Raw genomic sequence first — 26,739 nt, forward strand, 5'->3', positions numbered from 1 at the left:
TACTGTTTGAGCAGTGGCAGCAGGGGCTAATTCTATTCTATTCTATTCTATTCTATTCTATTCTATTCTATTCTACGTATAACCATATTTCCAGTCGACAATGAAACTAATCTTTGTGCTAATCTGCGTTAATCTGAGACACTGCTCTGCCCACCTCAGTGCTGTCACAGTAGGCTCCCTCACTAAAACCAAAACCAGATTATAGCTTTCATACATCTTGCTCCCTGTCATTCTCTTCATTTTAGCATTCACCACTATCTTGCTCTTTTCAGCTCCTTTGTTTTCTTATTCACTCATTTTCTCTCTTTTTTTGGCTCATTTGTGTATCAGACATTATGTTAATTTTCTCTTCTTGTCGTCCAGATTCAATTTTCAACAGATTAAGAGAGAAGAGTTAGTTTAAGAAGATTAGATTAGATTCCTCTGTTTTAGTGATCAACCTGTAGAGAGAAACTGATGTGCATAGGCTAAAACAGACATGTTCAGCTGCATATATAAAAAACAATACTCACTGCTTCATAATCAGAATGAAACATTTTCATGGTCCTTTATTTAGTTGGATTTACTTTTTTACCTTTTAAAAATCACCTGCTGTTTTAAAACTCTCTCTGTTGTTTTAAATACCAATATTAACACTGTTACCACACAAAAATATGAATTAATGCTCATTACTGAAAACCACAATTACCTGAAAGCACGTTCTGTGTCAATACACTCTGCGTCTCTCTTACAACAAAACAAAACCTAAAAAAATTATTCTCTACATTGTGCAATGGTTCAAACAGCCTAAGGTGAAGGTTAATTTCACCCTTATTGTATATTTTTATGACATTTTTGCAGCTGTGACTGTTAATACCAGTATAGTAAAGCTATACACACACACACACACACATATATATATGGCACAGTAGAAGTTAAGGGGATTGAACTGTTTAGTTCAAAAGGTCAGATTTCCTGTGTGTGTGTGTCCAATGGGGGCATTTGGTTGGTCAGTTGGAGGAGTCAACAGTTCAAAGTGACTGAGTGTAAGGATTAGGGTGAAAGGTAACACCTTAGCACCAGGTGTGCTTGTATGTATGTAAGTCTGCTTGACCTGCCTCTGGAGCAGCTGATTCCAACCTTGTACTCACTCTGCCATTCACACAGCATGTGTGTATGTGTGTCCATCCTGCATATGTGTGCGGGTGTGTGTATGAACTCTGCTGTAATATGAAATTGAAAAAAAAAATGTATGGATGTACACCTGTGTGTGTGTGTGATAGTGTCACAACATGGAGTCATCTTAGGTTCAGCGTGAAAGTCAGGGTCAGCAGTTTTTTCCCCTTACCTGGGATATGTTTGGCCCAGCCGATGTTCACCACCAGCTCCCTGTCCGCCAGGTCACACAGCGTAGTCAGGGCCTTGATGTCGCTGTCTGGTACTGTCGGGTCAGGCATGGCGTAAATCTTCTCTGGCTCGGCCACCAGCAGGTGAGAGACGATTTTGTTATCTGCAAGGCAGCCAAAGGCAACTGACATGACCACCAGACAAGGAGAAAGACACAGAGACAGAGAGATGGTGAATTTTTGCCGTATTAGGCTACAAGCTGTTCCACACCAATCCGGTGCAAAAATGTGAAAGGTCATATGCAAAGTCCCTCATAACATAAAGGCATTTCCCTAAGTAGCAAAGAAGCCATGTTGACATGTTGTGTCAAATCAACACACAATACATTTCATTATACTCCATAGTATCATGATGTCAGATATTACACATATAGTATTTCACACACACACACACACGCACACACACACACACACACACACATAGTATAGTATTGCACTGTTTATAACACTTGAGTATCAAAAGTAATGCAAGTGTAAAATTTGAGTTTCTAGAACATCTATAAAGTCAGTTTTTACAGTATAATATACAATAGTCAGTTTACAGTTTTTGTGTGATGTCATATCACAATATGCATTTGAAACAATAACAAATAAGAGGATACTTAACTACAATGTGTTGCCTGCATGTCCTGTGGAATTTTCAACAATCAAGCAGGATAATTGATTTGATTGCAGTAATTTGGCAGGAGTAAAGATGAATGCACTTGACAAAAGATCAAAAAATGACTGGAACGTGTCCAGTTTAGGAGATGCTTCAAGGTGTGATTAAAGGTGATTACTGCTGGTGATTCAGGTTGCCCAAAACATTGCCTTTTGCATCACAGCCTTAAGAAGCTTCGCTGATACATACAGAAGGGAAAGATAATACTGAGAGCCGAACAGCTCAGCTGGTAATGGTGACATGTGGTGATGAGATCTCTATGGCCCATTAGTAACAGACTGATACCCTGCTTCCAAATTAATCCACTGACTAATCAAGCATGGGAATAATAACAGAGGATAGAAGGCCAGAGTGAAACAGAAAGAGAGAGAGAAATAAGCAAAGAAAAAAATGGAAGAAGACAGACAGGTAGAAATAGAGCCATGGACAGATTGTAAAAGACAGACAGGAAGAGTCGAGAGAGCGACAGCTAGATGGAGATAAACAGCAAGAGGGAGTGAAACAGAGTTTGGGGGATGAGTTGTGTATTGATCCAACACTCCACCCCCAATTCTGTTATACACACACACAAGCTATATCAGATATATAGCTTGTGTGTGTGTCTGTGTATAGATATATATATGTATATGCTTTCTATCCTCTTCCCTCCAGCTCCAGGGTCGTTTGAGCCAAACCAATCCCAGTCACACTGCAGTATCTGTGGGTAAATCTTATTTAATGTTTCCCTAATTAGAATCAATGGAAGCCCATTTCCAAACCCTGGGCTATTGTTCTGTTCTCACACAATCAATGGGGACGCTGCGGCGAGGGATTGGGCTACAGATAGATAGGCTGTGTGTGTGTATCTGAGACAGAGACAGAGGGACACAAAGATTATTGTGTGTATTGACTGTGAGTGAGAGGAAAAGACCAAGAGACCTAGGAAGTCTGTACGACATTTATCTTTTTAGTGATTTTAGTTTTTGAGATTTGTTTTACATTAAGGAAAAAATATAAACTAGGCATTATAGCCTGAATCGCTGTTGGAGTGGTCACTGGTGATTTCAGTAAATGACTCTTGCAAGATACATGAAAAAAAATGATAACAGGACTAAGATTTAAATATAATTTAACCAGTTCAAGAGAAAACTGACCTATAGGGGAGCTGCGAAGACATTCAGTTACCTGGAACACAAACATGCTCTGTGTATGTAAACACATGCATTATAAACACAAACACACACACACACACACACACACACATAGTGTCCACACATTCTTATTATCCCATCACTTCAATGATTAGTAGTGCAGAAGTCCTGAAAGCTGTTGTGCAGCCATTCAGCATATTGGCCTAAAGCAGAATATGTTCCAGCTTTAAGCAAAATGGGCTTTGGGGACCAAGCTGCTAAACACTACTCAATCTGCACTGCGTGTGTGTGTGTGTGTGTGTGTTATGTGTGCGAGCAGACGGTTAGCTAAAGAGCTAACTCTAGTTTGATGTGGTTGCCAGATTGGATTTAATCCGGATTAGGGTTCTGGCTGCCCCCCCTCCCTTCCTCGCTCCCCCTCCCTCCCCCCCTTCTCTCTCTGAGAAACCTTCCCATTTAGGTTCAGTCTCTCTCTGTCTGTCTCCACCTGTCTCTCTGTCACTCTCACTCACTCTCTCCCTTGTTAATTTTTCAATCATCAGGCTTTGGCGACACTTTCATTCTTTAAAAAATGCAGCCAATCCAGCAGGAGCTAAATTAATACCTTTATAGTGAAATATTACACATATAAAATGTTATGACCCCAAACTGGTAGCAGTAGAGACAGGGAGATAAACTTGGTCGCAAACAGATGGGGTTCTCACTACCCTGTGTCTATTTATGTGTGTGTGTGCGTGTATGTATGTGTGCTTGTGTGTCTGTGTGTTTAAGTGTTTTTACTGTCCAACTGTCCCCATTAGGATAGAAACTGATGGAGGGGCAGTTCCTTGTACTCCTGGTCTCCTGCCTATTACATGAACATCACCTATACTAAGTGATACAATGTGGCAGAATTGAATATTTTCGTGAATATATTGTTTATTTTTAGGGAGGATTTATTTTTCTCTGTGTACTGTCCATTGAATTTGCTTCATTGTTCCCTTTGTGCACTGTGTCAGATGCTGTTGCCACTGTCGCACATGTGTCAATTTGTAGAGTTACTGTGCATGGAGGACAGTATGCAAATTTCTGTCCTAGGGAGTCACTGCTCAAACTCGGAGCGAAAAGGGCTCCACATGTACTGTTGCCAGTCAGAGTTTGTGCGTGTGTTTGAGTGTGTGTGTGTTCTTACATGGCTTCTTGGGAGGCAGAGCCAGCTGTGGGTTCAGGTATGGACTGTTGTCCGCATCTATCCGGCGTTTATACTTCTGTCTCCCACCGCGAACCCTGTCCAGACGAACACCTGTAAGAAATGATTGAAGAAGTGGATCAATACACTGTGCATGACACTGGCGTTAAGAGACTTTTCTGACTATTTAACAAGAACACAAGAAATAATGATAATAAATATGCAAATATGCAAAACATTTTAAAAGAGAAAGTGGAAAGGAAGGGAAGATCCTGATTCTACTGTTTCTGCAGTGCATGCATGTATGTATGTGTTTGTCTATGTATGCAAGCTTGCTAAACTCACTTGCCTCTTTTATTCTACAACAAGATTCATTTATAGAGACACCATTAGAGTAAAAGGCCTCTCTCTCTCCCCCACATTGTCTCTCTGGCTTTCTGACTTACTCTTTTCCCGTCTCTTGCCCAATCTCTGTCTCTCTGTTGCTGTGTCTCTCTCTCTCTGTCTCGTTAATTAATTGACACAAAGGAGTCCTAATTTAATTAGGCCTATCTCTCAGGGGATTGGATGTTACCGTGGTTACCACTTAAAGATGGATAAGGAAGACAGAGGTGTCATGTACCCTGGAGGAGAGAGGAGAGGAGAGGAGAGGAGAGGAGAGGAGAGGAGAAGAGGAATCTGAGAGGGCATTCAAGTATTTCAAAGCTAACACTAACTGCATTGTTTGTGGAAAGAATGCAAAATGACTTTTGCAGAATGGCTGCAGAGCGAGGCCCACGATGTGTCTCTCTTCCCCCTTTTATATATTATTATATATAAATATATATATAGATATTATATATTTAAATAATTTAGAAGTATTAATCTATTGATTTGTACAATAAATCTAATCATTTTAATGCTACTCTATGTCAGCTATCATTTAGGTCTACTTCATTTCAACCTAAACCATGTACCAGCTTTTTGAATTGCTCATTTGATGAAATCAGGCCTATCAATTACAGCAAAAAAGCTCCTGGCAGTAGCAACAGTGGCGTCATTGTAATAAGTACAGGAGAAATGGGAAGTTAACACAACCAGTAAAAGCCACTAACTCTCGACAGACATCAAGAACAACATCTACACTCCATCATTAGATGATGAACACACTTATTGAGTGAGTGATCTGGGTAGTGGAAGTGAGAGGGGAAGAATTAGAATGACTAAAAAACTAATTTTAGTTCCTGTTTTTTATACTTTCTGTTATTGAAGATTCAAAGCGACTGCAATTGGAACTGTTCAACTTAGAAGGTGACTTAGCTGGTTTGCTCAGAAGTTGGTTGGTTTGCTGAGTAAGTGAAACCCAACCAAAATCAGTGTTAATAGAATGCCTGTATAGTGCTTTAAACTCCAGCAACATTGATTTGAATGGATTTCTGATGCAAAGTGCATTTAAAACAGTCAGGATTTGATATAAATGTACAGACTGAGAGAGAAAAGGAGGGTGAGGGGAAAGTGAGAGAACAGAAGAGAGAGATTTGCTAACACACAGAGATTTAAATCATCTGAAAAATGTGCTGATCATGACGAAGACAACACACAGAAAAGATTTAACAGAAAGACTTCCTATTGGTAGAAAAGAGGGAAAGAAATGTCAGGGAGCATGTTTGTGCATTTGTAAGTGCCTGTAAGTGGATGTTTTCCCCTGATTTATTTGTGCTTGCACATGTTGGTGGCTGCTTATTCAAAACATGTTACAGTGAAGTGAGTGCACACATCTTTTCTACGGAAATTTAGTCATTTAGAAACCTCTAACTAGCCTAGGCAGTGGCCAATGCACTGAACTGACCATGACATACACCTGTGTGCGTGTGTGTGTGTGTGTGTGTGTGTGTGTGTGTGTGTGTGTGTGTGTGTGTGTGTGTGCTTAAGACAGAAATAGGTAGACAGAAGGGCTGACAGTCCAGGTACAGTGGGGGATGGGGCAGTGTCAACAAACGGTCAAGAAACTCTTAACACCAGGGGGTAAAAACCCACTCAAACACCCACTCTCTGCTTGCTCTCTCACACACATAGTCGCACATCTATGTTTCTCTAACCCACACCCCCATGTTGTGTTTGGGTAAGCCCTGACAAGCTGCTTGCTCAGTCACTACCTGGGTCAGTGGTTGGTCAGAATGGAAGAGGGAGATGGAGAGAAAGCAGAAATGTTGCTTAATAGGGAGGATGAAGAAAGACGAAACTAAAAACAGGGTTTGAGGAAAGCTTAAAGGTTCCATATTGTAGAAAGTGAGATTTCCATATTTGATTATCAAGCTGGTCTAGGCGCTATATAAATACGGTGAAAGTGTCAGAACGCTCAATCCACTGTGAAATGCACACAGCCCATGCCCTCAGCATGGCTGAGGGTGCAAAAACATCAGCAGAGCTTATGCAAAAACATGGTGGCCCACGCTGCTCAGGCCTCGGCGAGTTGACCAATCAGAGCAGACTGGGTCTTTTTTGGGAGGTGGCGTTAAATGAGCAGGCGCTAAAACTGAGTGTTTCAGACAGGTGGTGAACAGAGGTGCTGCAGCAATGCACAGGATGGAAAAAACATTGTGTTTTTGAACACTTCTAACAGACTTGAAATTAAAAGTATAAACCTGAAAATGCGCATAATATGGCACCTCCAAATCATTAGGTAAGTGTGTCTCAATAACATGGCTACATATATTCAAATTCAGATTCAAATTAAGTTCGGTGAGAAATGAATCAACATTTGATGCAGGTGTCAAAAAGCCTACTGTGTTTCCCATGTCTGTGCCGTGGCATCACTTGTGCATGCATTTAAGATGCACCTCCTGTTAAGCCCTCCAATCACATACCTACTTTGAGTAGGTATGTGATATGCAAACATGCATAGTGCCATCAAATATCCGGGTGGCACCACCAGCCTGCTCACTCATTTAAAAAGGCAGCAGGTATCAAAACAGAAGAAAACCGCACTGACTGCACTGTTTCCAGTGGGAGCAGTTAACCCGATGCAATGCAAGCATCTACAACCAGCTCCTGCTCTAGTTAGGGGCAGTGTTTTGCCTTTGTGCCACACAGTAATTCAACTTATTTTCAGTTTAAAGTACAACACTGAGATTGGTAGATGCTGACAGCCCACTCAGCGACATTCTTATTTATTCTAAATTCACAAAAAAATGAACACAGTCAATCTACACACACTTCATCTCATATTACTCTCTCACACAAACTCTCACATGCAGACTCTCAATTTTTCTCTTTCTTTTTTTCTTACACCTACAAGACCCACTGCTCTGCTGAGATCACTTTATAAAGAGCCCTCTCTAACTACCTCATCTATTTTCCACCAAATTAACTCTCTCTCAGCACTGATTAATGATCAAATCTAAATGAATCAAATTAAAAATTGAAAATTATATTTCCAAAGCCCACAAAAAAGAGACAGGAGGAGGCTAGGGGGGAGAGTGAGAGTGCTGTACCTCCTCTTAACAAATGAGCCTTCAAATCATAAAGAATGGGAAAGAGAGGTGAGGAGGGAGGCAATGGAGAGAGGAGAGTAGGGGAAAAGGGTCAGGGGAGAGGAAATGTAAGAATCAGAAAAAAATGATGGAAAAATAAAAGGAAAGGGAAGAACAAAATAATTGAATGGTGAATGGTTAAGAAATTGAATAAAAAGATGAGAGAAAAATAGAAAGAAAAATGTTGATAAAACATGCTAAAAAGCATTAATAGGAGATTATGATAAAAGAAAGTGAAGGAAAAAGAGAACAGAGGCAAGAGGAGTAGAGTATAGGTTGTGAAACAAGAGGAGAAGGGGAGGGGTAAGTAATGGATGGGCCAGTAAACAAAAGAAGAAAAGAGAATAAGAAAAAAAAAAGAAATGAGAGAGAAAAGGAAGGATGAAGTGAGAGCTAATAAAAGAAAATGAGATAGGAGTAGAATAATGAGAGAAAAGGAAATAACCATGAAAGCAAACAACAGAACGAAGCCCACAGAGGTTATACGCCTTAATTATATGCTTTAATTATTATGTCAACTAACAGAACGCCTCTACTCAGTCCACTGCTTCTACTTACATGGAGCACAGTGTGTGTAAACTGTATTTTATTGTATTTCTTACCATATAATTAATAAAACCTTTTTTACTTTTTAAAAAATGTGTTGAGTAAGATACCTGTTTTCATTGTACCACTTTCGTCATATACATAAACACACGCACACACAGTGACAGTGATGAAGGTGAATCATTCCTATCGTGGGAATATTGCTGCCTGTCAATAGCACGATCTGCGCTGATCAGATCAGCATAGATTTTACGCTGCACTGGCGTCACTCAGTGTCAGCGTGTGTGTGTGTGTGCATGCGTGTGTGTGTTTGAACAGTGAGGGATTGTGAGAGAAATGCCTTTGACACCTAAGTGCTTTTGAAGAGAGAAGCGGCAAGCATGGGAAGAGAAAGGCAGAATGGAGAGGAAAAGAAGAGAGCGGAGAGGAAGACACAAAATGGATTGATTTCAGATGGTCAATGATATGATACGAGAGTGAGAGAATGAAAGAGGGTGAGAACAGGAGTGAAGGATAGAGTGGAGAGTAGGAAGACAAATAAAATGATTGATTTCTGTTGGTCACAGCAAAGAGAAACAGGGATGACAAGAGGAAGAGAGCATTTAAAGGGGCAGAGACAAGGAAACACAGAGATGGAGAGGAAAAGAGAGATTGGAGTTTTATGATAATTGAAGTTGTAACAGGGTTGAAGTCTCTCTTCCACGTTAGACCAGGTTATCACCTTATGTTTCTGTGTGTGTATTTGTGAGTGTGTGTGTGTGTGTGTGTGATACCACAGTGCTGATGTAATAACATAAAAGGTTTTGCTATGTGGGTCTAAGAACTGATGGGCGAGTAGATTGGGTGAGACAACAGACCCATTTAAATCTAATGTGTGTGTGTGTGTGTCTTCTGCATGTGAGGAACAATAAGAAAAAACAGGATAAAGAAAACAAATGTTAACACTTAGCTACAGGAATACCAGATTAGGGATTATTTTGTTTGTATTTTTCTTCACGTTGGTAAAGGTTTTCTCGCTCAAATCTGAGACACTGACAGAAGACATCTTAAAGAAAGCGAGGAGAATAAAGAGAGCATGAGCGAGGGGGCGGAGGGGAGATTAAGAGGAAAGTGTGTGTAATGTCATGCAGTGACGTTTGTTTAGACCAGAACAGATCAGAACAGCAGTGCCTGAGGCAGCGGGCAGGTGGCTGTCACTGGTGTGTGAATACGTGTGTGTGTGTAAATGCGGGCATGTGTGTGAGACCATGTGAGGTCCCTAAGAAAATCATGCCTTTTCCACATTAATGGCATTTTTTACCTTTTAAGGCCATTTTTTGAAAATATAGCAATACATTTATACTACTAACTACTGTACACCCAACACTTCTGAGATGAGGGTTTTTATTTTACACTCGAGGCTACACTTTATTTTCTTGTTGCTTTTGATATGCGAGTTTGATGAAAGCACTGCTATTGTGTGCTGTCAAATATAACTTAAAACCTAATAAAACAGCTAAATTTTGTTTCCATCCTCTGTTAAATACATTGCTATTCCCAAAGAGCCACATCTGGTCTCCTCTCAACACAAACAGAAAGAAAGTGTATGTGAAAGAGAGCGGACCACTTAGGCAGATCTCTCACAGTATTTCCATTATCGCTCCTTTCTAGCTAGGATGCAACCAGATGCCACTCACACACACACTCGCTTAGGACAGACACTACAGGGCCAGATTTAGCTACAAGTTTCCCATGGGGGAACACCAGACGCCACCAGTTGTCTGGCGCTCCTCTCCTCTGTTTCCCCGTCCTCTCCTCTTGTCCCTCTCCCCATCAATCGCTCTCCCCTCCTGTACTTTCATTCTTTCCTCCCTTTTTCTTGCATTCCTCTCTGTCGTCCCACAAACCGGGTTCTCCTTGTCATTTCATCTTCTATTTTTTACCTTTTTAATCAATGACATCTTTAAAATAATGTGTCCTTTGTGGGCGACAAATTATCTTTGTGTGTTTTGCATGTGAACATGTGTTGGCCAGTCATCTTGAGTGTGGTGTGTATGACTGCATGTGTGTGCAGCAATGAGATTGGATAGCTGCAGTCAGGACTGTTGAGGTATGAAGAGTTATGATGCACACTACCAGCTGTATGTACACACACACACACACACACACACACTCACATGCACTCACACAGACTGGGGCCTTCCACCCGATCTCACTCATTAGGTCTTAGAGGCCGTGGGGAGCACGGCCAAAGTTGGCACATGCAGTTACTGTGTGTATGTGTGTGTGTGTATGTGTGTGTGGGGCAGTATGCCAAGGTTTATATTTGCGGTCTGTGGACTTGTCTCTCTAGCAGTCCACCATCTGAATCCAGCTGGCCGTTTACGGCAATATAGAGATGGAGGCTTTGGTTGTGGATTCAACACATTCTGTGTGTTTAACCATGATTCATCAGACGTGCCATCATCAAAGCTGTTATGTTGTAAGGGAGCAAATCTGTCAATATGACCATATGTACAATATACATGCATACTGAATATTGTTGGCTCCTGGACTGCCTGCCTCTGCCAAAGCCTTTCATGTTCAAATGTCTGATCTGTGTTTTGTATTCTGTTCGTGACAATTGTATGCATTACTGCTGAATTTGAATGCATTATGTCTGTCTTGCCTTGCCAGTTGTGGATAAAAAGAAATAACTGTGACAGCTACAGTGTTGCTACCTTTGCTGCTACCTTTGTTTTTAACTTGTCAAATAGACAAGATTAAATGAAAACATATTTACTGAGTTCAGCATTTGTTCAAAATCACTTTCAACCTTTTCCTTTTCCTGTTTCCTTTACCTGCAATAACACCCACGTTCTCTCACCCCCCCTCCCCTCTGTCTGGGCAGATGTAAGCTCCGCCCCTGTAACCTTTCGGTCTTCAGCTGACGCATCATTATGACCTCATTAAAAATGGACAGACAGCCATTGCCAGAGGGAAAGTTCTCATAATTTAGTCAGGCCTTTTAATTGCCTCGCTCCAGAAATTAGCTGCTACATATTGGTGGGTGGGTGCCCCATGTTCGTTCATTCCTTCAGTCCACCCCGACCCCCCCTCTCGTTTACTCCTCTCCTCTGGATGAGAAACATACAATATTCCACACGGACAGGGCTGTGTGTGTGTATTCACATGATCAGGTGTGTGTTTAAGAGAATGTGTGAAGAAAAGGCTCCACTCTGAGTTGGTTTACTGACCCTCTGGCCTCTTGTTCGCCTCTTTCCGTCTCACTCGCTCACACACAAACACCCACACACGCGCACACACACCCACACACACACACACACTCACACACACTTCCTTGCTGCCTCACTTGCTCTTCATCTCACCCTTTCTGTCTCCCAGGGCGACAAAGCTAATTTGAGGCAGATCTTGCCCTGAGGGGTAAACTACAGCATCTACACACACACTCTACCCCATGTCCTCCACCCCACTCCCACTCCACCTTTACCACTTTATCTTCACCTTTCTCCCGTGAGCTAGCCCCTGACAACCACAGTTAGCTCTGATGCTAACTGATCTAGCCACTTAACATTATCATCTATGTAATTTTGCTGCAACGATGCATCTACCCAGAAGGGCGACATGAAACACAGCAGCCTCTGTTCTTGAATCTCTTGTGTGCAAAGGATTGTGGTTGAGAGTGTTAAAATGTTTAACCAGGTAGTATCACAATATCATTCTCTGCTTTGGTCTTATAAGGATGTATTATTATTGGTCGAGTGTAAAATGTCATTCAACCCGATGTACCAAATATTTGATGAAATAATCCACACAGGGATTTGAAAATGAAACACAAATGTTTGATATGGTCAGTAATTGGCAATAATTTCCAGACTAGATGTTCTTTATCGGTAATTGGTTTGATTTGAACTGGGCAAAGGCCTTTCCAGTGACACTGCTGCATTAAAATGGGTTTAAGTTGGTGGGATTCTTTTTTTAGAACAACAATTCAAGGGGATGTTTGATGATGTTTTGCACTTGGTCTTTAAAAATGACAATCAATGAAATTATAACTTAATATCTTGAGCAGAATAATGCAACGGTGAAGGGATACATTTAGCTCCATTTTATGGTTATTGATCTTTTTCAAAAATTCCCAGTTCAGACAGAGTGAAAATGAGACATAAGAAAATGGATGTATCAATTTTCTAAATGACCCTTATTCATATGTAGAGTGGGACCCCCTGTATTAAATTCACACCCAGCACAACAAATGGGGTGGCTGTGGTCTGTCAGGTTGATGTATATATATGTAGGCCTTGGTGTGTGTGTGCATGTTTGTGTGTGAGTATAATGCATGTGTTTGGAGCAGGGAAGCAGCAGCAAGAAAAGGCAGCTATAGTTCTGCTCTTTTATTGGCTTAGTGGGCAAACCACAGTCCTGAAGAGGTAAAATCGATAGCATGTCTACCGTTTGATTCTTGTTCACTCGTTGCTAAAGAAAATATAGGTAACAATGTGTTTAAAAGTGTAGCGTTAAAAGGAACTGACCGCTAAAAAATATTCTCTTGCAGCTGATGGCTTTGTTTCGAGTTTTAAAGACAAGGGCGGTGTGGTTTCTGCGTCCAGTAGGAGGTTGCAGCGTGAGCCTTGTGAACTGTGAGACTGTTGGAGCTGCCAATAATACATGCAATTACACGTGTGTGTGTTTGTGGCCACACACACATATGCGAGACAAAACAGGAGATGAGACACAGGTTCTGCCTATGTCAGACCAACGGGGAGAACAAACGCCACGACAGCAGCTTGTTGGCAGTGTGTGTGTGTGTGTGTGAAAAAGAGAGACAGATGAGCATGCTTTTACAGTGAAGTAAAACTGTGCTGTTGGAGGCAGTGAAATGTCTGAATTTTGTGCGAGGGTGTTTAAGTATGGCTAAAGCTCTGAGGCATCTCATTTTGAATTTTTCTTTTGTAATTTTAGTCTTTTTTTCTACAACCAATATTAATATTTGTCACAATTATATTACAATTATTAAAAGTTTTACTGTAGAATTAGTCAAAAAGATCAATAATTTTTTTTAACCAAGCAGTGTTATATGTTTTTGTTTGCAAAGTTGTATTTTTGCAGTCTTTGTGAAAAATGTGTTATTTCACATTGCTTTGTCATAGCTTTTGTGGATAAAATTCATACTGCATATGTGGGACAAAAGCTATTTCCCTCAAACAGTTATGCTGTCACATAATAACGTCTGAGTGGGCGAGAAGCAGCAGGTATGGATGAGTGCCATGGTGCCAACAGGATGGAGAGGAAAGGCAGAAGAGAAGCAACAGAAACAGGACAATAATACCGAGTGGGAGAACTGGAGGGAGCGGTGAAGACAGGAATGGATAGAGGGAGGGCTGGCAGGCGTCGGCAGAGGCACGCTCCCTGACCACTGTAAGAAAGGGGGCGTAGGCCAGGTCTCCCATCAATTACAACCTTGACCCTCCTCTCTTCTCCTTTCTATCTCTCACACACTTTCTGCTTCATTCAACCATCCTCCCCCTGCCTCTCATCCTCCCCTGGTCCCTCTCCTCTGCTCCTATAAATCAATCTCTTCTCCCTCCCCTCTTCCCTCCCTCCCCTCTCCCACCTTCCCCCTCCCACTACACCTCTCTCTCTCTCTCTCCCTCTCTCTCTATCGGCCCTCCTCTTCATCCCTTGCCACTCCTCTCTCTCCTTTCATCGTTGGAAGTGCAGTGGGAGTAGAAAGGTCAGAGGTGGGCAGACGAGAGGGAGAGAAAGAGGCAGAGGCAACAAGGGAGTGTGAAAATGAGAGAGTGAGTGTATTTAATCAAAGTGGTGTGGGGGCAGATAATATCACTTGTTTTTCTTTTTTTTACCTTTCTTTGCCACTGAACAACTGCTGAGTGTGAGTGTTGCTATTATCCAGTAATTTCTATGTTTAGCTCATTTAGGTAAAGTGAAACAAGGGTCTTTGTGTGCACACGTGCTCTCAGAAGCTATTACATGTAAATGGGGTATGTGGAATTGAAAAGTGAAAACACATAATACTTCAATATTAAGTCACTGTGAGAAAAGAAGACAGACAACAGAGGTAAGGTAGGAGAGAAACAGAGCTGTGAACACATGTGGATATAAAAAGAGACTGAAAGTGTTTAGATGGAAGTGAGAAGGAAGCAAGAGGTACACAAAGCAAACAGAAACAGATTACAATATACAGTAGATAAAAGAAATATTAACAATTTCTTAGAAGTGTTACATGTAGCATTGTTCAACATCACTAAATCATTGTCAAACATTGGTGTTTCTTGGTATATATACTATAAACCAATGATACCGTGTTGGAATAAATGGCTGGTCTGTATTTATGGCACAGGTTGTTCTTGTGTTCTTCAAACTTAAAGCAACACTTCTCTGTACGGATTTATTGAATCTTTATCCAAAATCAACAGATTTGACTTAATTTTTCCATATCTTTGACATTTACTTCACCATGTGTCATGAAGTGAAACTGCAGCCATTTTTAATGTTTCATTCTTTAAAACAGCATCTCCAGGAGTCATAAATAAATCTGGTTGATCACTTGCAAGATTTAATGCATTGTCATGTGACAGTGTCAAAACACTGTACAGAGGTTGGTAGAGGTTGCTGATCTAATCAGCACTGACCTCTGTTAACCGAATAAATAAACACACTTAATAGGCTTTAAATGCTACGTGTAGCACGTTTAACAGAGAAAGATAAGGAAGAGACCTTTTCCCTTACCCTCCCTCAGCATGCCCACAGTCAGACACTTCATGAAGCGGCAGGCCTGGCACGACTTGCGTCTCCTCTTGGTGATCTCACACTCGTTGGTGGCTGGACAGCTGTACTCAATGTTGCCTGTATGTAGACATGTTGGAGGAAGAGAGAAAGGAAGGTTTCATTTTAGATAGACACATCAACAGACAGCAGGGCAGACAACTTGTTCGACACCAGTACTCAACACATCCTGCTGCACAGACAGAAGAAAAAACATACATATAGTACATGTTTTCATTTAGATGGACAGAGAGAGAAAACTATAGACACAAACACAAACACGCTGATACAATAAAATAAACCCTGGTCTTGATTTTTACTTTAATATGGCCCTTTGTTGGCATCATGGCCCTATACAGCAAAGAGCAAATGCTGAAGCTTCATAAAGTTCTAACTTTGTTTAAAAACTGGCAAAGAAAACAGTGTATTTGTGTGTCTTATATGAATATACCGCAAACGTGCATGTGTCATGGCTTGAGCGAGCTGAGGTTGCGTGACTAGCTGCAGTTCACTCATGGTAACACTCAGGTGTAGAGCTGAGGTTAAGATTATTAACTCATCTAAGTCTATTAACTTCACAACCTTTGCCAGCAAAAACAACAACACCTGGAGTTGTCGACTGTCTCACTATTTCTTTTCTCTTTGTTGTGGGTAACTCACTTCCCAAGTAGCATTTCAGATACACCACTGCGTATTCAATATTTAAGAATCTCTCTCTTTGGTTTCCCTTCCTTTTTACCATGCTTCATCAGTCTCTCTTTACATCTTCCTATTTCTGTATTATAATATGTCCTTTGACTTTGCCTCCTGTTTTCGTTCCCATTTTATTCGCTTGTTTTATTTTCTCATTCTCAGCTTCAGTCTCCACCAGTTCTGCTCATTTCCTCCGCTAATAATTTACTTCCAGTCAGCTCTAGAGCAAAACACAGTTGTGGGGACAGTTTGGATGGTTACAGAATTGTTCAAACGGTTTTATTTCTTCAGGAAGGTTTATTTATCTCTCCTATGAGCTGTGCTGAGATTTGAACCAGAAAACCCATTTTTCCCTTCCTCCTGTGCCCACCTGACAACTACAGTACCCCAGCAAGCCAATGCATCTCCAACTGAAACAGAGTAAACAGTGATTACTATTGACTGCTGCTGTGGAGAGGATGTTTTCTCATTACTGGGCTGATTAAGGGGGCTAGTTAGCTTGGGAAAAGGCTAAATGCATGAACACTTCTTAATGGGTAACAAGATGCTCATTAAACAGCCTTGTTAGTTATAGGCTAAACATGCTAAACACTGGGGGAACCCTTACAGTCTAATGGACACTACTAATGGGACTAGTTAGCTTACACCCAACCTTTACATGCTGATGATATAGGAGGAGCAGACTAATTCAGCAATTAAGAGGGACACTTACCTAGTGCTAAGGCTAAATGTGCTAATGACACAGATTCTGCATGGGTTAATGGGTGGTCAGTAAAAGGCCTTGTTCGTGCGAGGCTTAACAGGCAAGTGATGCTAAATGGACAACTGCAGTAAAGAGTCACTTACAGGGCTGCAGCACTAATGCTAAATGTGCTAAATCCTCACTAAGAACAAAAAAATGCTGACACTGACAGATGCTTAGTGTTACTACGGAAGTGGGGTCTATACGCAGTAATAACAATGTATATTATTTGTTGATTAAAGTGATACCCATGAGAGAAATCACAATGTTTGAATTCGAAATGACAGTTCCTCACCTCAACCAGGATTATTACCTGAACTGAGAGTGTGCTAGATTTTAAAACTAGCATATTTGCATAAAAGGCACTTGATATTACAGACTGTACATATTCAGAGAGGGGTTAGGTACTGTAGGCATTAATTACAGACCAATATAAAGGTGTGACCTAAGTCATGTGGCTGTAGATTTTTGTATGCTCAGACACAGACATAAACACCCTTCTTCAGAGTGAGGGTATAGGGTAGGAATTAAAAAAGAAGGGTTTATATCAGGATGTCATAGCTCTCTGTGCATGTGTGTATGCGTGCGTGCCTTTATGTGTCTTACTGTGCACTGGGGTGGGCTTAGAGCGGAGAGGTTCTTGGAAGCCCCTATGTATAACATGGGAGTTTGTACTTGTGTGTTGGTGTGAGTGAGAGGGATATATGAGGTCCTCAAATCCCCTGCAATCTCCTTTGAGATGTGTGTGTATGTCCACCTGCTGCATGACAATTGACCACCATTGTACAGGCTGTGCAATATGACCGTTCGTGTGCGTTTTTGGCCTGCCACACTCTTTGAGCTGTCGTTGTTTTTACCTCTTCTTATCTACTTTACACCTCTAACTTTGTCCCGACATAAGTTCAGCCTCTCCCTCCCATTCGCTTTCTTTTCTTGCTACCTTGGCTTTTTATTAGATAGTTTTAACTGGGGAGCTGAAGAGAATATATAGTTAGAGGGTGAAAGAGGTGACTAGGGAAGGTTTCTGGACCAGATTCCAATCCAACACAATGCAGTTACATGCCATTCTCTTAGCCCAGTGATTCACCAAGATACCCCCTACCATTTTACATGCAGCAACATGCAGATATGTTTTGTGCATTTTCAGCTATTGAGGAATTTGCTTATTTTCTTTAGGACAGTATGAACAGTACTATCACACAAACTCCCTCGCTGGATCGTCCCACCTACCGTTTTCACTGCACCCATTCCTTTGCTCTACATCACCATCACCTTTCTCATCTTCCTCATTCCTGCTCTTATCCACCTTTCTTTGTCCCTCTTGCTGTCTTCCTCTTCCCATTTCATTGCCCTATCCCTCCCTCTCCCACACTTTGCCCTCCTCCTCACTCCCCTTTATCCCTCTCTCTCAATAAGGGAGTGATAGATGCAGGTTGTCAGGTGTCGCTGGACTGACGCCACAGAAACAGCAGCTGCCACAGCCACTTCCTCCATGCTGTGGCGCACACACACACACACACACACACACACACACACACACGCATACCACTAATTCCTTCCTACATCCATGTGCCCAGTCCACCCTCCCCATTCTCCTCTTTCTCTCACTCCTTGTTTCAACTTGGTTTTTTATCCAAACTGGTGTACACATCTCCTCCCCTCTCCTCTTTTCTCCTCTCATCTCCTCTCCCACCCCATGCTCTCCTCCCTGTCCAGCTGGAGGTGTTTTTTTGGTGATTACCTGCGGTTTTATTGGCTAATGGGTTGAAACATACCAATATGTCTGCCGCTGCCCATCTGAGGCTGGCCCTGCTTTCGAGCCAAGATACACACACTAACACACAACTGCACATAAACACAGGCATATCTGCACAGAAATACACATAAACTTGCACTCATTTACATGGATGAACACAAGCCCACACACAGACACACAGGGTAATGCACACATCCACTCGAGCTGTGGATGCGCTTGGTTTGCGTGGTAGCCAAAGATAATGTCATGACCCATTTGTTCCAGTGGATCCAAGACTGCTCAGTCTGTGTCCAAACAAACATTAACAGTAGTACTATAGCATAGATATTGATAAAACTGAAGTTTGGCCTCACATTGATAGATTTTCTTTATTAATAACTAGTTGTCTCCATTCAAAATTGATTCTTAGCAAATTCTTCATAAACATCCACGAAATTCTATGTTAATTATGACCAAGAATGCAAAATAGTGGCTGTGATTTAAATCCCTTTTGTGGCTCTAGTCTCAACATGGCATCCATCCATTTGCTCACTAGCCTTTCGTGACAGTCCTGTAACTAGTTTGGCCAAAGTCTTGACCCATAACCTCAAACTCAAGCCTTCCTGATCTGCAACATGTCAACTACAGGAGAAGGGAGGATTACAAATAGAGTGAAAATGAGGCCGTGAGAGAGGTGGGACAGAGCATTGCTTTAAATCTATTCAAGGTCATACACTGAAGAGGCTCTACTGTCAACATGGCATCATATCTACACGTTTGCAGGGCTCTTGTATTTAATCTGTAACTGCGTCCTCACCTATGTAACCTTTAACAAGTCCTCAAAATGAAATGAGACATGTGGAATTGGTCAACTAATAGACACTACAGCCATGACAGATGAAGTAAGGGTTAAATCTACACACGGAGTGATTACAAAGCCATGTGTGTGACTGTCTATGCATGTGTGTTGGTGTCCACGTGTGAATGTGCTTCTGAGTTTGTGTGTCTCTGCCTTTATCTCTGTATGTGTGTGCTGCAATCTCTTTGTCAAGATTGCACCGTGTCCTGATCTCATCCCATAATAAACACATACAGGTCATCTCTAGGTAGTGGTGACCATCTAGTGGATGTAAGATTTCAACCTCCCCACATCTCTCTGTGTCTCGCTCTCTCTCTCTGGGGCTTTACAGGGAAAGCTGCTTATCGGAGGCAAAAGAAAGCAGCGACAGATAGGTGGATGGATGAAAACGCAGATAGATGAATCCTGTCTGATATGACTGACTGACTGACTGACTCAATGGATCGATGACGGCTGGCTGGCCGTCTGACTGGTAGCTTGGTTATGGCAGTGGCATACAGAATGACAAGAAGGCTGTCCTGCTGACTGATGGGTCCTATTAGTTACAAGCTATTTTAAAACCTAAAAAAATAATTAAAGATTATTACCCAAACATTAAGTCTTCATAGGTTTATCATTTGCTTACCGACTGTTTCACAAGGTCAAAACACCAAGGCGGTCGCAATATAATAATGATAAATAATAATTTCAAATTCAGTAAAATTTCCCTGACTTCCTAAACCTAAAAGTGCTTCACATAGCTATGTTTAATGGATTATTAAATGCACTACTACATATTTCTTATTGCCAGCAAATCCCATGAAACCCAAGCCAATAATTTTGCCATAGAGGTCAAAAATATGCCAGTGACATATTTGACATGACATGTTCCTTTTATATGATTCTATACATATATATAAAGTGACAGATTAGCACATTGTTGGTTTTGGTCCAGTCCTTTTGGAATTGTTTGTACTCACAAAAGTACATAATATCACCATCTTAAACAGTCTAGTTAGTATGTGCTTTAGGTGTGCTTGCTGTGGAGAGAAACAAGTGAAAACCATCATAAAATCCAATGAATTTGTCAGTCAAGTTGTAGATTTTGTTCAGTGCCATATCTGTTAAACAAGTTATGTTAAAGTAGAATGGCTGCATATCACTCAACTGGGTGGATTAATGAACAAATTGCTGCCTTACTGGCTTGCTTTACGGCTGACTGGACTGACCTGTGCTGTACAAGAGTAAATGACGGACATAAAGGTGATCAAGTTGAGAGGTTGAGTTTGACTTGAATATCCAGAAAACTGGAGAGGATAACCTAAATACCTGTGCACTTCCTGGACTACTTCTCCCTCGAACAAGAGACAAGCAAAGGATTACTGAGCCTAATTCCTGGTACTCTTCTCATCATGTGGATTACTGCTCTATCCCTTCTCTCCTCTACCCCTAACCTCAACTCCCGACCCCCAGACATAACCTCTGACCTTCTTCTGACACTACGTTATCTCCTAGACAACAGGCTTATAGCTAACACGCTTCCTGTGAAGCATAAGCAGCTAGATCTGTAAATGCAAACACTACCTGGAAATTACTCTTTGCTGTTGATGAAGAGTCAAGGTTGAAGGTGAAAAGGAGGTGTGTCTTGCAATTGCTGTGCATGGAGTGCATGCATGGACCTGATTGGATGCTTGTATGTGAGCGTGTGTATGTGCATGCGTGACAGGAAGAGAAATGGTGAAGGACAGAGGAAAAAATAGACTGTGGTGTGTGTCCTGGTGGCTCACTTAGCAGACAGAGGAGGATACATGTACCATATAAAAATCTGGGTTCACATCTGGCCTGGGGCTTTCATCATCTGTCCTGGATCTAGCATAATGGCTCAGGTGTGTGTGCATGTGTGACAGAGTGCACTTTATGTGTGTTTATGTGTGTATGAACTTCATGTGGAAAAACTACAGTTTATGTTTTGGGTGCTACAGTATGTGTGCAATACTCCTCTGAAAGGCTGTGCCTTTTAAAGTTCAACATGGAAAAAAAACATATCACCTTTAACTTCTGACGTGTCCCCCGAAGCTAACCCTGTCATGTGTCATGTGTCATTTTGTTGTAATGTATTTATGGCCTGCCATGTACTCTCATAGCTTCATAAATGCAAATTCGGAAGAAATCAAATTACAATAACTAGAAAAAACATTTTTTGACAGCTTTAAAGGCCTGCCATTAAAGGCCTAACAAATATTGATGTAAAACCACACAGACACTCAAAGTAAAGACAAGGTTGAAGACTGAAAATTAGAGGCAGAATGAATGCAAATCTGTGATTGTAGACCTGATACAGCAAGAGATAGACACAGAGACAGAGACAGAGAGGTAGACAGACATACATAGAGGGATAATTATGGACAGAAAGTCAAAATGGAAGCCAACCTTGGATGGTGCGTTTGAAGAAGGCCTTGCAGGCCTCACAGGATGCCACTCCATAGTGGTACCCTGACGCAATGTCCCCGCACACCAGACACAGCCTCTTGGGCATCGAATTCAACATGTACTCGCACTTAATCTGTGAATCTTCCCCAATAGTTGACGAACAGTCCTCATAACGCTTTGATCCGGGACCGCCAGCAGGACCCAGGGGTCCTGCGTTGGAGCCGTAAAGGCTCGGGGAGTCTAAGCCGTTGGGGTGACCGTTCATCGTGGACGAATAGGAGCCTGAGGCGTCACTGGAGCCACCAGGGGAGTGATGGTTTAGACTGTCAGTCAGGGAGGCAGGACTAGACGGCTCAGTCTTTATATAAGAGGACGGACAGTTGGATTCAAGGTGGCGCTCCTTACTGGACATTCTGCAGAGAAGCCTGAGGGAGTGAGACGGGAACAATTAGACAAAGGAGAGGAAGAAAGTATTACAAGAAAATGTCACGTGTAAAACGTAGAAGAATTCTGGATATTTATACAGAAGACAGAAAACCAATTGAGCAAAGGGTGAGAGGGAAGGCAGAGGTAGAGGAAAATAGATACAGTTAAGGTGATGTTCAATGAAAGAAATTCATTTTTTGAAAGTCAAATTATAGCAATAATTTGTTCTGATGTTATATTTCCTCATTGTCACTTTCTATGATGGATTTATATTTTTCCACTGAGCCTGACACACACACACACACATACACACACAATGCATCCGTCACATTTGTTACTCTTTTCTTCAGAGAAATGACAGAGTTGTGCAGAGAGAGAAAGAAGGGAGGACGTAAGAAAAGAACAGGAGACTTAAACATAAAAAATCAACAGAATGTGGCTCATTAGGGGAACTGTGTGTGAAAGACAGTAGCAGAGATGCATCTCTAGTAGCACACGGTCACAAAAACACATGCACATGCTCGAGCCGACGGTCATCCGTCACTCTCCAGTCAATAGCAGCTTGTTCTACATGAAGGTAATCAGTAAGCAGCCTCTCTGCTGCTCAATCATCCCACAGACAGCCTCACACATACATGATGCTCTCACACACACACACACACACACACACACACACACACACACAGATTCATACGCTTACATTCGAGCGTAGAAGACACAGTAGAAGAAGTTAGGGAAGGAAGTCTAAAACAAAACCGTGCTTCAAAAAAAAAAAAAAAAGAATCTCGGCTAATCAGTGCTGAAGTATTACTGTATTCCTCTCCTCGTCTCTTGTTCTTTTCTGCTTTCCCCTTCCTTCCTCTATTTTGCTTCCCTTCTCCCTCCCTCTCTCCTCTCCTGCTTTTCCTTCTTCGTTTCCCTGAGGAGGCTGACTGGTGTCTTGTTAATGGCAGTTGTAATTAACAGCTATCTTCTCTCTGTCCATATCTCTCCATCCTTCCCTTTGTCTACCTTACTATCTATCTGCCTGTCTCCCTATCACTTCCTATTCACTGCCATCTCTCTCTCTCACACACTCTAACTCTTTCCACTCTCTCTTTCTCATCCTCTTTGCATTACCACTCTCTATTCCTCTAACCCTGCCCTCCCTCCCTTCTCTCCCATTTCATTGTTAAAGGCAGAAAGCACAAAAGGGGTTTTTAATTAAGGCAGGATGCTGCTAAACGAGGGGCTTCTAAAGTCCAGTCGGCCTGTAAAAGATCCCTGTTCTACAGGGACCCATAAAACACAGACAGCGCCTTGACAGAGAATGGAGAGCCGGCCGGGAGAGGGACGGGTGGGGGGAATGGGGAATGGATATAGACAGGAAAACAGGTAGGAAGCAGACAGCCAGCCATAGCAAGAAACAGGCAGAAGGAGAGGAAGAGGAGCTGGCTGCAGTGACTGATGATAGCCAAATGACAGACAGCAGTTTCACATCTGATTTGTTAGGATTTATAATGTGCAGCAGAACTTTAATGTGTTTGAGCAGCAAGATGAGACAAAGCTGTCCTCTTTCTTTAGCCAAACCTACACAGGTACTGTGAGGCAAACACGCTCTTTTACCAGAAATTCAATGCTTTTTTGAGTCCATTTTTCCTTTCATAAAGTGACATGACATTTATAATGTACAATACTTTGCCCCCCCCCCAAACCTTTCATCATATATTTTATTCCCACCACCACTTCTTCCCTCCCCTCCCTGCAGGTCCTTCTAATTCAGTGACTCTATTAATCGTGGCTTTGTGGTATTCACCAATGTCTATAAATCCATTTATCTGATGCTAAGGTAGGCCTTCAGTTTGCAGTGAGGGGGGGCGCTGCGAAAAGGTTTGGACACAAATCAAGAAAGAGAAGAGGAGGTATAAAGGGATAGAGAGAGTGGAGGGAGGGATACAGAATGAGAGACGGAAACATATATAAGGTGCTAGAGTAAGCGAAGAAGAAATAAATGTAAATGTGGGAAAGAGTGATGGGATGGCGAGAGATCGCACGGCGTTGTCTATGTCCTAGCAGAGGGGGAGAAAACATAGTGGCGACAGAAAAGAGAGTAGACCCATTTAAGTAGATGATGTGATGGTGATGATTTAATCTCTCCTTTTTCACTCTTTATGCTCTTTTGTGCCCCCTCCCTTCGACCGTCAATCCCTCTGAGTACCATTAAGTGAAAGAGTTTAAGTGCCAAAAGATCTCAGGCGCTTTTTTTCCATCTCTCTCAAATTCTCATCTATCTCTCTTTCCTTCTTCCTCTCCTCTCCTCTTTGCTCCATCTCTCTCTTTTCCTCTTATCATCTCTTTTTCTCCCACTCACATCTTTCCTATGTGCTCTCTCTCTTTCTCTCTCTCTCTCCGCTTATAAATGAAAAATAATGGCAGTCGAAGGGGGAGGAATAAAAAGAATAAAAAAAGAAGACATGCGTGCAGAGGAGAGGAGAAGAGGAAAGAAGATTAAGAAATCACAGCCAGTGCGCTGTGCCGAGCGAGAGGTTGAATGCATTTATGTATGTATGTTATCAGTATAATTATGGCGCTATGTAACGACGGCTCAGTGCTGAAAGAGCAGTCTTATTGTGCCTGTCTGCTCTTCAGATGAGTGCGGAGAGAGAGAGGGAAGGAGTTGGGTCTCAATTTTTTAATCAATTCTGTATGTTTTTAGGTATTTAAAGAGATTTATATAAAGAGGAAAAGGCTTGAGTGCGTGTCTTTTTCTTTTTTGTCTTTTCACAAGGAGCTCAAAGACATGAGCAGTGTGTCAGGACATGATTACAGTAAAAACACAAAAGAAGAGCAGTAATCAGATTTTAGTATTAGCTGCTTTTCTTAATTCTGTTGCAGAAAATGGGTTTTGAATTCCTCTTTCTTTATTCCTGCTATTCTGTACGTTTTTGCTGCATGTCAGTGGAACAGCAACATATTGTAACATACTTGAGGTTTTTGGGTTTTTTTTAATGCCGTGTCTAAGAAGTGGTACAAAGCGCCTTTTTTCTCACATTGGCATATATAATTCTCTCATTTCGTTTTATGCTACTGGGTGTCATAATGAAAGCAATTACTTCCTTTGTTCATTCTTAGATGCTTTGAGTAATTTGAGAGAAAATCTTGTTCACTTACCAAAGAAGACACATAAAAGATTTCACGTGAACAACATCAAACAAAAAGAAGGCTAACTGGACTGGTGGACACTTTCAATAAAAAAGTTATTTTGTTGGAGTTACAAAAAGCATTTCTTGAACTCTTTGAAATAAATAACTTGAGTTAACTCACCTATGTTTATAAAACATTTAAAATTAGTGCCCGTGATAAAATTTAACACAACAGCAGGAGCAATGGGACAAAAGTGGCTGTTTAGTTTCTGCAGACATCAAATATTCAGCAGGCCGATTTAGCCCTCCCTTACTGAGAGAGAACACACACACACAAACACACACACACACACACACAGGGCAGAAAGATTACCACCTTCCCTTGTCTCCATTTCCACCTCTATCCCTGTCATTTTCTCTTTGTCTTTGTTCCTATTTCTGTTTTTCATTTCTCACTTTTTGAAGGCACAGTGACTCGTGAAAGAGAGATAAATATGTGGATCTGTGGACAGAAGCGGCAGAAAGAATAGAATGATGTCTTGAAAATGAAAGAAAGGAAAAAGAAGAAGAAGAAGAAGAATCTTTTTTTTCCTGTGTGTTTTGAAGGAAGGTGGGCCACTTTCGTATGACAAGCTGTCATTAGAGCGGTGGGCTGATGCAGCGCCCTGACAACTGGCAGGGACAAACATACAATCATCGTATTAGAGCAACTACTCTCTGCCTCACTGTGTGTCTCTGTGCTGTTTGCCGCGTGCTCCTTTAGTCTGTGTTTCTGTGTGCACTCCCTTATTATATACAATCTTTGTGCGACTGCCTCGCTAGATGGCGGTCATAAACACAAACTGATCCTCAAACTACTCCAAACTGCTTCTGTCCCACCCCAGGCTAGACAAGAGAAGAGGATGGAGCAGTGTGAGTTGCTGCGAGTTGAATAGAGGTTTACAACAGACAGTCTGGGTGTCATTTTAACATTCACCTACCACAAATCAGAGGTTTAGATAACACTTGGTTCAGTTTGTTTCTGACCTGCCTGATTGTCTGACTGTTCACGTTGCTTGCCCTGCTGGACTCTTCGGTCAATGTCAACTAGGAATTACATCCGTAACTAAAAATGTTATCAGAACAAATAAAACTGATGGTCTTACAAGCAAAATATGATCGACAACACTCAAATTTTTTTTTATGTGAAGGGAATTAACATAGATAAAATGAGCAGCTAAGATGTAAACATTTAGAGCTTACAGTAACAATGATAATAGCTTTTAAAATATACGTTCCTCTCTTAAGAACAAGTGCATTTGATAACCGCAATAAACTTCAGTGCATGCAGAGGTATGAAGCATCTCACTGTCCAGACAATATTTTAAAAAACAAATTCCTATGGAAAAAGCGATAAAAATGAGTAGAGGAGGATAAGAGGAGAGAGGAAAGAGAAGTGGTAGCAATAGAGACAGAGAAGGGAGAAGTGCTGACAGTGTAGCTACAGCGGGTTGGCTAATACCTTTCCATCACACCAAGCATTGTGCTCTCGATGCTGATAAGAACACACAGTCCAATAAGCAAAAAGAAAAAAAGAGAGAGAGAGA

At 41.5% G+C, this 26,739-nt stretch overlaps 1 protein-coding gene across 3 annotated transcripts in view; it reads right to left on the minus strand.

Annotated features, from left to right (window-relative positions):
- Positions 1–26,739, minus strand: part of esrrga (estrogen-related receptor gamma a) — a 65,965-nt gene that overhangs the window by 31,575 nt on the left and 7,651 nt on the right. For 2 of the 3 annotated variants that reach the window (XM_041934224.1, XM_041934238.1), the window contains exons 2-5: positions 21,606–22,030; positions 15,132–15,248; positions 4,348–4,458; positions 1,328–1,510 (exon numbers count right to left, since the gene is read on the minus strand). In XM_041934224.1, the coding sequence (XP_041790158.1) occupies positions 1,328–1,510; positions 4,348–4,458; positions 15,132–15,248; positions 21,606–22,030 (836 nt within the window). The remainder of the gene's footprint in view (positions 1–1,327; positions 1,511–4,347; positions 4,459–15,131; positions 15,249–21,605; positions 22,031–26,739) is intronic. The other variant, XM_041934231.1, reaches the window with a different exon arrangement.

This window comes from Chelmon rostratus, chromosome 1 (genome assembly GCF_017976325.1).
Source record: "Chelmon rostratus isolate fCheRos1 chromosome 1, fCheRos1.pri, whole genome shotgun sequence".
NCBI lineage: Eukaryota > Metazoa > Chordata > Actinopteri > Chaetodontiformes > Chaetodontidae > Chelmon > Chelmon rostratus.